The 10,744-nt window shown below is 42.8% G+C and overlaps 1 protein-coding gene across 5 annotated transcripts in view; it reads left to right on the plus strand.

Annotated features, from left to right (window-relative positions):
* Window positions 1-564: 564 nt before the first annotated feature.
* Window positions 565-10,744, plus strand: part of LOC112157434 (transcription activator BRG1) — a 19,507-nt gene continuing 9,327 nt past the window's right edge. For 4 of the 5 annotated variants that reach the window (XM_024290152.1, XM_024290153.1, XM_036213323.1 and 1 more), the window contains exons 1-19: window positions 1,193-1,414; window positions 2,495-2,627; window positions 3,595-4,143; window positions 4,222-4,320; window positions 4,419-4,677; window positions 4,803-4,929; window positions 5,039-5,212; window positions 5,305-5,478; window positions 5,545-5,718; window positions 5,816-5,863; window positions 6,585-6,715; window positions 7,677-7,734; window positions 7,806-7,915; window positions 7,994-8,141; window positions 8,223-8,386; window positions 8,461-8,527; window positions 8,599-8,709; window positions 9,580-9,822; window positions 9,912-10,025. In XM_024290152.1, the coding sequence (XP_024145920.1) occupies window positions 1,193-1,414; window positions 2,495-2,627; window positions 3,595-4,143; window positions 4,222-4,320; window positions 4,419-4,677; window positions 4,803-4,929; window positions 5,039-5,212; window positions 5,305-5,478; window positions 5,545-5,718; window positions 5,816-5,863; window positions 6,585-6,715; window positions 7,677-7,734; window positions 7,806-7,915; window positions 7,994-8,141; window positions 8,223-8,386; window positions 8,461-8,527; window positions 8,599-8,709; window positions 9,580-9,822; window positions 9,912-10,025 (3,105 nt within the window). Of the gene's footprint in view, window positions 662-1,151; window positions 1,415-2,494; window positions 2,628-3,594; window positions 4,144-4,221; window positions 4,321-4,418; window positions 4,678-4,802; window positions 4,930-5,038; window positions 5,213-5,304; window positions 5,479-5,544; window positions 5,719-5,815; window positions 5,864-6,584; window positions 6,716-7,676; window positions 7,735-7,805; window positions 7,916-7,993; window positions 8,142-8,222; window positions 8,387-8,460; window positions 8,528-8,598; window positions 8,710-9,579; window positions 9,823-9,911; window positions 10,026-10,744 lie in introns of those variants that run through there. The other variant, XM_024290154.2, reaches the window with a different exon arrangement.

A 10,744-nucleotide genomic window follows, 5' to 3' on the forward strand; every position in this document is an offset into this window, starting at 1 on the left:
AGGCCCTGCGACAGACTGGCGACTTGTCCGGGGTGTACCCCGCCTTCGCCCATCAGTAGCCGGGATAGGCTCCGGCACCCCGCGACCCCGAAAGGGAAGAAGCGGTCAAGAAGATGAATGAATGAATGAATGAATTTAGATGTTAAAACTATCACATTTTCAAAATTTTGTCCCAGAATTTTGACTTTTATTTTGTAGTCCTGATTATATTTGTAATTAACATGCTTCATTTAGCACTTTTTCTTGTTTTGCTTCAAAGATTTAATTTATTTAATATTTTTTTAAATAATATATTTTTAATAAAACATTTTTTTTCCTGAAAATAAATTGTAATTATTTTTTATGTAGTCCCCTAAAAATGAAGGTATCTTAAAAATACATTCATGAAGGTATCTTAAAAATACATTCAACTAAAAAAAAAGATCCAAAATGTCACACTCCTAATCTGACAGATTATGTTTGTAGATTAAATTCTCCTGGTGTTCTGCTTTTACATGGAGAGCATCTTCTTGACGCCTCAAACTCAGGACCGTTGTCGCTTGGCACGCATGCGCACTGCCCGACGGCCGTGACTAGACATTCGGTCATAGGAGCGGTGGAGGGGGGCGCTCGAGCCACGTCGGTGAAACAAATCAACGCTTGAAGGCAGATTATAAAGAGGGTGAGTTGTCTAATTGCGAAAATTGCTGCGTCTTCTTTCCATCTGCCGCAAATGTCCGCTCGTGAGCGCAGAGGTTTTTAGCTAAAAAGATGCCTGTCCTGTTCATCCGGGTAGGTAAGTCGCAGAAGCACAGTCCGCCATTCTCCCCTCTCTCTTTTTAAAATATATATTTATTCAGCCGATGAAAGCGTTCCCGGTGAGGCGGTTCTCAGCTGCAGAGGCTCATGTGCATCATGTTCTGCATCTCCCCACGGCCAGCTCACAGTTGGACTCGGCAGCTGTAATTGGATATGCGCCCAACGGGTGGAATTGGTGCAACGCAGCAAAAGAATGGGGACTAATATGTTCTTTTAAATCACCTTATAATAATATTAATTGTTTGCAAGAAATGCACACATCAATCATAAAACATCAGATTTAGCATCATCATAAAAATATGATTTTGCCTTTATTGAGTCATCTTTGTGCACACTCCTTTTTCTCCTCTCAGGTCCCCTCTGCTAGACTTCTTGGAGTAGGAGATCCAGGGTGATGTCCACTCCTGATCCCCCTATGGGGGGCACCCCTCGCCCCGGTCCTGGACCCTCCCCTGGGCCGGGCCCCTCACCCGGTGCCATGCTGGGCCCCAGCCCCGGGCCCTCTCCGGGCTCCTCTCACAGCATGATGGGGCCCAGTCCTGGCCCTCCTTCCTCTGGACATTCCCAGCCAGGCCCCTCTGGATACGGGTCGGACAACATGCACCAGATGCACAAAGTAGGGCGTTCCGACTTTAAAGCAGAAGTCAACCATTACTTTAGAGAATTTAGCAGCAAATGGCTTTTTTATTTTAAAGTCCCACTCCAATCATCACTTGATTTATTTTGAAAGCATCCACAGTCTGCTGTTTTTAACCCTAAAACACTTTGGCCATAAAAAGTTACACCATCATTTTTGCAGGGTAATTTTAACCCGATATAATAAACCCAATAAAAAGTGTTTGTCAAAAAAAAAAAAATCAAAATATGACAACATATGATAAATTAGATTCGTTTTCTTTTATTTTCAACTGTGGATTATGCAAGAAATGGGAAATAAAAGCATAGGAAGATCCTAAAAACATGCTTGAAAATGACTGAAAAATGAGGAATTTGAGAACAAAAAATTCCTAAAAAAAGATACTGGAGGCTTGGTCTTAGGTCCACCCATTCCTGGGATAACTTTGACCAGGGACTCAGACACTTTGATTTACGCTTTCTCCCTTTACCTTACGGCCCCTCACAACCTAAAATGAACACTAGCGGTGCAACAAAAATAGAAAATAATATCACAGAGCAAGCCTGCCCTCTTTTTCCATCACCCATTTGTTTATACTCTTTCCTGCTAACTTACAGTCCTTCACAACCTCAAGCTAACATTGGCAGTTCAACAAAAATGGCAAATAATATTGCTGATATACATGGATCTATTTGTCTACAAGTGGATGTATAGGAATGAATCGGAGCAGGAAGCTTGTGGGCCTCTATGTCAGTTACAAGCTTTCTTTTTCAACTGTATCTTTATGTCTGCTCCTAATTAACATTGATTACAGTAAAGAAATACTAAGAGATACAATTTTAAGTTTATTTTTCTTCATCGTATGAAAAATTCCACAGGAACACGCTATAATCACCAAAAACGTGATTTTCATTGGAGTGGGTCTTTGGTTTATAAAAGCTTCTTTGGAGTCCACCACTTGTCTAATTAAATATTTATTTAAAACATTTTCTTATTAACCAAATAGTTGCATATTTGCTGAAAAAAAATCATAAAATTCTGTTCCAAATATTTAATAATTGTGAACTGTTTCCTCCACAGCCCATAGAGGGCATTCACGACAAGAGCATGAGCGAGGAAAGCCGCTTCAACCAAATGAAGAATCTGTCCATGAGACAGGGCGGGCACACTGGTATGGGCCCCCCTCCTAGTCCTCTGGACCAACACTCGCAAGGTAGGCATTTCAGTTAAGCCTCTAAATTGTCCAGGATTGTGTGAGCAACAATGTTGTGTTCTTGTGGTTTGAATGGCTCGCCTGTAAGGAGTGTCATTGTTATCACAAGCTCTGACATGAAATCTAAAGTGTTGCTTTCAGCCTCTTCACGTTTTGTTCAGTCAAAGCTCCCGTTAAAGCGTATGATGACTCAGCTCAGTTTATCTCAGACCAAAAATAGTTCATGGACAGACAGCAGCTTTGTGAGTGTGTGTTTGCTGCCAGATACAAGAAAGAGATGCAGAGTTTCAAAGGAGGAACTCAGACAGTTCTGTGACTCACTTCTACAAACCTGTTGTAATGCTAACCTGTTAACAAATTACTGACTTAGTCGAAGGATCCTTTGTTTTCCTTGTGGTGCACGTTTTTAGGAATTTTATTTTGTAAATTCGCTTTAGTGTTTCAACATTGACATACTGTGCCACTCTTATTCGTGTCAACCTTAAAATCCCATCCGATCATCTTTTGATCTAATTAGTTCTTAGAGGTTTTTAATTATGATTATGCCGTTTCTTTTTGTTTGTTTTTTTTTAAACAAAAATTTTAAAATCTGTGTTGTGTTTTAGGACATAGTTTTTGCAGAGTAGAGCAGTAGTTCATTCGAAATTTGTGTCCGAGTTGTGGGCGGGAACGTTGGTGTGGAGAAACCCCGCCCCCCTTCCTCCCACGCAAAACTGAGCTATCTGTTTACACATCAACAGTCACTCACAACCCTAACCTAACATTAGTGGTGCTACAAAAATGCTGCGGAGTATAAGAACTGTCCGATCATACAGTTTTGAGCCAGATTCCAGCTCAGACAAAAATGTTCATGGATCTTCAAGTGGATGAATCTGAATGGAACAGAGCAGGGAGTTTGAGGCCGTTAAAGGGTTAAAAACGTCTAGGTGAAAAGCTCCTCCCACCCTCTTGTCTCCTGGTTTTTCAGGTTACCACTCCCCATTAGGAGGTTCTGACCACTCCAGCCCCGCTGCTTCAAACGGTCCCCCATCGGGTCCCCTTCTGCCATCATCTCTATCATCGTCCTCTTCTTCTGCCGGTCCTGGATCGTCCTCCACTTCCCTCGATGGTCCAGGTGGAGAACAGCACAGCATGGGGCCTAATAACAGGTCTGGACCCCCTAGCAGTTCTGGACCCGGTCCCAGCCCCGGCCCCAGTCTTGGCTCCAACACTCCCAGCCTTGGTTCTGGCCTTGAAACTGCTGGTCTAGCAGGTCCTGGAGGCCCCGGTGGCCCAACTCCTTTCACCCAGAACCAGCTTCACCAACTCAGAGCCCAAATCATGGCTTATAAGATGCTGGCTCGTGGGCAACCCCTGCCCGACCACCTTCAGATGGCTGTCCAGGGAAAGAGGCCAATGCCAGGAATGCAGCAGCAGCCGATGTCCAGCCTGGGTCCTGGAGGTGGAGGAGGACCAGGAGGTGGACCAGCAGGACCAGGACCAGGGCCAATGAGCTCAGGTTACAGCCGAGCTCATGGTGAGATTGTGTGAAATACTGGACTTCAAACTATCATAGTTGAGTATTTTTGTAATTTGCATATTCTGATATTCTTAGGAATGATGGGTCCCAACATGCCTCCCCCAGGTCCATCAGGGACTCCTGTTGGGATGCAAGGACAAAACCCAAACGGACCACCCAAGTCCTGGCCTGAAGGCATGTGGTCCTAATTATTTTGCTGGTTCAACTGTTTGATATGGAGCAGAGCTAACGTGCAAAATCATATATATTTTTTTCATTTTATGGTTCTGTAGGCCCCATGGTGAATGCAGCAGCACCCTCCAATGCCCCCCAAAAGCTGATCCCCCCTCAACCCACCGGCAGGCCCTCTCCTGCTCCGCCTTCTGTTCCCCCGGCTGCCTCCCCCGTAATGCCCCCGCAGACCCAATCCCCCGGCCAGCCAGCACAGCCTACTCCCATGATGCCTTACCACGCCAAGCAGAACCGCATCACCCCCATCCAGAAACCCTGTGGCCTCGACCCCGTGGAGATTCTGCAGGAGCGGGAGTACAGGTGAGGCTCTCCTTTCCTCTGTAGGAGTTTTAGCCTGACAAAATGACGTTTTTACTTCAAAATTACTACAGTATCAAGCTTTAAAAAACAGATAGATATATTTTCTTGATTTTTACTCCATAAAGGTTACAAGCTCGTATTGCTCATCGCATAGCTGAACTGGAGAACCTGCCAGGTTCTCTGGCTGGAGATCTACGTACCAAAGCTACTATCGAGCTCAAAGCCCTCCGACTGCTTAACTTCCAGAGGCAGGTACAGGATTTTCAGCTTCTTCAAAGACTGCTCTGTTTGCCTTATTGTTTTTCATTGAACTAATTGTAATTTACATATTACAAAAATTGTTTTATGCATCTGTGCACAGCTGCGTCAAGAAGTGGTCGTCTGCATGCGGCGTGACACGGCCTTAGAGACTGCTCTTGACGCCAAGGCCTACAAGAGGAGCAAGCGTCAGTCTCTGCGGGAGGCCCGCATCACCGAAAAGCTGGAGAAGCAACAGAAGATCGAGCAGGAACGCAAACGCAGGCAGAAGCATCAGGTGAAGGAGATGCTGGATAAATCGCCTTTGATATTAGAAAAACACACAAAAACTTGATTTGTATTTTTTTCTTTCTTGACTGTTCACCCCAGGAGTACCTCAACAGCATCCTCCAGCATGCCAAAGACTTCAAGGAGTACCACCGGTCCATCACAGGCAAAATTCAGAAGCTAACCAAAGCCGTGGCCACGTACCACGCCAACACCGAGCGCGAGCAGAAGAAAGAGAACGAGCGCATTGAGAAAGAGAGGATGAGGAGGCTGATGGTACGAGGAGGCTGCAACACTCGTGCTTTTTGACCTCAACCCAACTCCTGTATATGTTCACCGCAGGCGGAGGATGAGGAGGGCTACCGTAAACTAATCGACCAGAAGAAGGACAAACGCCTGGCCTACTTGCTGCAGCAAACAGACGAGTATGTGGCCAACCTCACCGAGCTGGTCAGAGCCCACAAAGCTGCTCAGGCGCTGAAGGAGAAAAAGAAGAAGAAGAAGAAAAAGAAGAAGGTGTGAAAGCAGATTCATCATTAGTTACAAACACCACTACTAGGGTTTGTACCTTCTGATACCCAAGAAAAATTGAGAACTTTTGCTTGTGTTGCAGATGGAGAGCGCAGAAGGCCAGACTCCTGCATTGGGGCCTGATGGAGAGGTGAGCAGATTTCACCGATATTTACTTAGTTATTTATTTTCAATCAAGGATATTATTTAGAAACCAACTAGCTTCTGTTTTTGGAAACTTCTTCAAAGAAGCTAACATTTCATGTGATAACATTGTTTTCTCGTGATAACAAGATCTACCGAGTCCTGAGTGAGACGCAGTCTTTCCAGCTCGCATTTCTTTTACATCATTTTGTAACCGTGTACACAACTTGATCCCCTCATGAAATTGACAACAGCTGTAAGATCTCTGAGAAACTGCTTTGTTGGCCACAGATTGTAGAAAAATTGAAAAGATATTTTTTTCATTATCTCGTTATCGCGACATAACTACATTTCTTAAAGTGGCAAAATAAGCTTGTCTGCTCATATCTTCTGTACATTTCCTCTGTTGCCTTATTTGATATAATATATCCAGATGGACACTTCTAGTCTAAGAAGTATCTTTTTAAAGCAACAATCTAATATATTAGGTTTTTTTTTTATTTACTGTTAAACATAAAACAAGCCTATTACTTATTTAGTAAAATTCCTAATTGTTCTATTTTCTGATATTTAAGCTAGAAAGATCTTTAGAATAAGTAAGAACTTAGTAACAAATATTGTTTCCTGATGCCAAAGGGATTTTAATTGAACTGATATCCGCAGAACAGCTGGAACATTTTTAACATAATGAATCTAGTCAAAGTGAGATGTTACTCATTTTTTTGCAGCCGTTGGATGAGACGAGTCAGATGAGTGACCTTCCTGTGAAGGTCATCCACGTGGACAGCGGGAATATTCTGACCGGAGTGGACGCCCCTAAAGCTGGACAGCTGGAAACCTGGCTGGAGATGAACCCTGGGTGAGAATGGCTGCACAGAGAGGAAAACTACTGATGGAAAACAATCATTTCTACAATTCTAGTTATTGCAACTTTATCATGTTTCATAATTCATGGTTTGTATATTGGGACAGTAAATACAATCTTTCTTGTTGAACATAGAAGCCAGGCCAGAATCAGTTTGTGCATCTAAAAAAAGGCACAACTTGATGATAAAACTGAATGATTTCATTTAGACTTAATGAACATGAATTACTCAAATATTCACTGTTTGTCCTCTCTGGGTGGGTGGAGTTCTCTTGCCCCATGTGTAGGAGTTTAAGGATCTTGGGGTCTTGTTCACGCGTGAGATCGTCAGGCGGATTGGTGTGGCGTCTGCCGTTATGTGGTCACTGTACCGGTCTGTTGTGGTGAAGAGAGAGCTGAACCTGAAAGCAAAGCTCTCAATTTACCTGTCGATCTTCATTCCAGTTGTCATGAGCTCAGGGTTATGGCTGAAAAAAGGCATTCCCGAATACAAGCAGCTTAAATGAGCTTCCTGGGTACTCCCTTAGAGATAGGGGGGAGAAACTCGATCACCCGGAGAGCTGCTCTCCTCCACATCCAGAGGAGCCAGTTGAGGTGGCTCTGGTTCGGATGTCTCTTGGATGCCTGGGAAGGTGTTGCAGGCATGTCCCACTGGGCAGAGGCCCCGGGGAAGACCCAGGACATGCTGGAGAGACTACATCTCTCGGATGGCCTGGGAACACCTGAGTCCCCCCAAAAGAGCTGGAGGAAATGACCAGGGAGAGGGAATTCTATTTATCTTTGCTTAGACCCGGTCCCGGATGAACGGAAGAAGATGGTATCCACTGTGTGAAATAGGAGCTCATTCATTTTTTTGTTTAATTATAGGCCAAATAAATGTAGGTAACATTAGCATTACAGCCATTTAATATCTCCAACATGATGTATTTTTGCCTGCTTGCATGTTTGTTTCTAGTTATGAAGTGGCTCCACGTTCAGATAGTGAAGACAGTGAAGATGAGGAGGAAGAGGAGGTGGGTTGTAAGTCTCCATCACAGTCACTGTTCAACCTAAAGCATCTTCTAATGATCAAACTACGGGACAGGAAGAGGAGGAGGAGCCCCAGCCTTCAAGCACTTCAGTAGATGACAAAAAGAAGATCACCGATCCCGACAGCGAGGACGTGTCCGAGGTGGATGTCCGGCACATCATCGAGTACGTTACAGACAACAGCATCTGATCTCACGTGGATTATTATCCGTCTGATTCACGATACTTTTATGCTGCTTGCAGGAACGCTAAACAGGATGTTGACGACGAGTACAGCGGTGCAGCTTTCGCCCGAGGCCTCCAGTCGTATTACGCTGTGGCTCACGCCGTCACAGAGAAGGTGGAAAAACAATCTACTTTACTGATCAACGGACAGCTCAAACAGTATCAGGTGAAAACAGGCAGAAAATCCCACCATTCCAAATCCCAGAGCAATCTTTATATTTTTGGGACCTCTTTGCTATTCGTGCAGATTAAAGGTCTGGAGTGGCTTGTTTCGCTTTACAACAACAACTTGAATGGGATCCTGGCAGATGAGATGGGTTTAGGAAAAACCATCCAAACTATCGCTCTGATCACGTACCTCATGGAGCACAAACGGCTCAACGGGCCCTACCTCATCATTGTACCCCTCTCGTAAGAGTTTGTTGTTGCCTCTAGAAAAACAAGACTATTAACTGCAGAATTAAAAAAAAATGTTTTTTTGCCAGAACTCTGTCTAACTGGGTGTATGAGTTTGACAAGTGGGCGCCATCGGTGGTGAAAGTGTCCTACAAGGTACGTTTTTGGAAGCTGGTTATGTAGATTTTCTTATTTTATCTAATTTTGATTTTTTTTTGCACATTTAGGGGTCTCCTGCTGCTAGAAGAGCCTTTGTTCCTCAGCTGCGAAGTGGCAAGTTTAACGTTTTACTCACCACCTATGAGTATATCATCAAGGACAAACAAGTGTTGGCCAAGGTAATAACAGTTCACCAAACAAATAAAGCACATACACATCACAGAGGAAAAGAAGCTCCATCTCAGAGGGTTACATTTGTACTAGGGATGTCCCAATCCAATTATGTGATCGAGAATCGCCCTGATCACATGGTTGATGACTCGATCAGTATCGGCTGTTGTATTTTTATTCCTATTATGATCAGCGCTTTGTATTTCTAGCTTATCATTCTGGTTAAACACTCAACTAGACGTCTGTGTGTAATGAACGGATCACGGCATGTTATTGCCATAATGCGCAGTAGAATGCAGCAGCAGTTCAAGCAGGAGGCTAACAAAAACAGTTCAGTCAAACTAGTGAGATGTTCACAGATTTGGTTTAAACTGACAGCAAGTGTCTCTGTTGGTTTGTCTTAATGCAAACAATGATCTACAAAGGCAATTTAACAGAAAATGATCAGGATTTTGTTTATTTTTAATGTCAAGCTCCCCGTGATTCTGACAGACGGCTACGCAGCAGCTGCTAACTATGCTAAGCGCTAACCCATTAAGACCCGAGCTGTTCTTTCATATGCCTGTTTTATATCAAGGTACGAGAATTCAGTAATGTTCATTAAATGTGTTCATTTTTATAAAGGTTTTGGATTGGGACTCAATTTTCAGATACTCAAAATTAAAAGTTTCAGTATTGGATCGGGCCTAAAAAAAACCTGATTGGGACATCCCTAGTTTGTACCCTTATTTCTAATGTTTGGTTCATTTCCCCAAAACTTTCAGTGTTTGATGGCTCCCAATTCCCCTTATTCATTATAGTATGTGTGAGTCCACTCCATCTGACATGGCAAGGCATGATGGTTCTGCCACCACATTATTTTTTATCTGCTCCTTCAGATCCGATGGAAGTACATGATCGTGGATGAGGGCCACCGCATGAAGAACCACCACTGTAAACTCACCCAGGTCCTCAACACTCATTACCTTGCTCCAAGGCGGGTCCTGCTGACCGGGACTCCTCTGCAAAACAAACTACCTGAGCTGTGGGCGCTTCTCAACTTCCTTTTGCCCACCATTTTCAAGAGCTGCAGCACTTTTGAGCAGTGGTTTAATGCCCCTTTTGCAATGACTGGAGAGAAGGTATGAGAGCTTTTTTTTGTTTTGTTAATCCCTGTCAGTTCACAGCAAATATATTTCACTTGTAAGAAAATGTTTTTTTCTGTATTTAGGTGGATCTAAATGAAGAGGAGACGATTTTGATTATTCGTCGTCTGCATAAAGTGTTGCGTCCCTTCCTGCTGCGCAGGTTAAAGAAAGAAGTGGAGGCACAGCTGCCAGAGAAGGCATGAATCTAACTTTTTTTTATTATGTTTATTGGTAAAGCAAGATATTTTAGAAATATTCAACCACCTAATGTTCTCTTTACATGAACATTAGGTAGCAGAGTAAACGTATTACTTCTATCTTCTTTGTTATTAACATTGACTTATACATCACATTCATTAGTGAGCATTATTCTACATAATATCTGCACCAACTGGCTTAACTTCATCCACTTGGGCCACATACTTCTGGACTTTCAAAGTAAAATACTATTTTTCCATTGCATACATTTCTTGCACAATTTTTATCAGTTGTTTGGTGGTTCAGGTTTGACTAACAATTTTAAAAAACACATTTACAGATATTCAAATCCAGATTATGGAACTCAAAATGTTTATCTTGATTCCCTGTGTAAAAAAAAAAAAAAAAAAAGAAAAGAGATCTATTTATGTAATTGATTAAATGAAAAAAATGTTTTTGGTTGGTTAGGTTTAAGTTTATGATCGGCAGCAGTAAAACCAGGTCAAGTATTTTATGGACAAGTTCCACTAAAGTCTAAATTTTGGTGACATTTTTTAAGGGTTTTCTATTAAAAAATAAATATAAAAAAGCCAAACCTTCAATTCCAGTTACTTTTGCAAGTCTGTGGTCAGTGCTATCACTCATTTGTTGTTTCAAGTGAGAGGATGTAAGCTTTAATACATTCCCCTCGTTGTTGAGTTGTGAGTTCTTTCACACA

This window comes from Oryzias melastigma, linkage group LG1 (assembly GCF_002922805.2).
Source record: "Oryzias melastigma strain HK-1 linkage group LG1, ASM292280v2, whole genome shotgun sequence".
In the NCBI taxonomy this organism is placed as follows: Eukaryota; Metazoa; Chordata; class Actinopteri; order Beloniformes; family Adrianichthyidae; genus Oryzias; species Oryzias melastigma.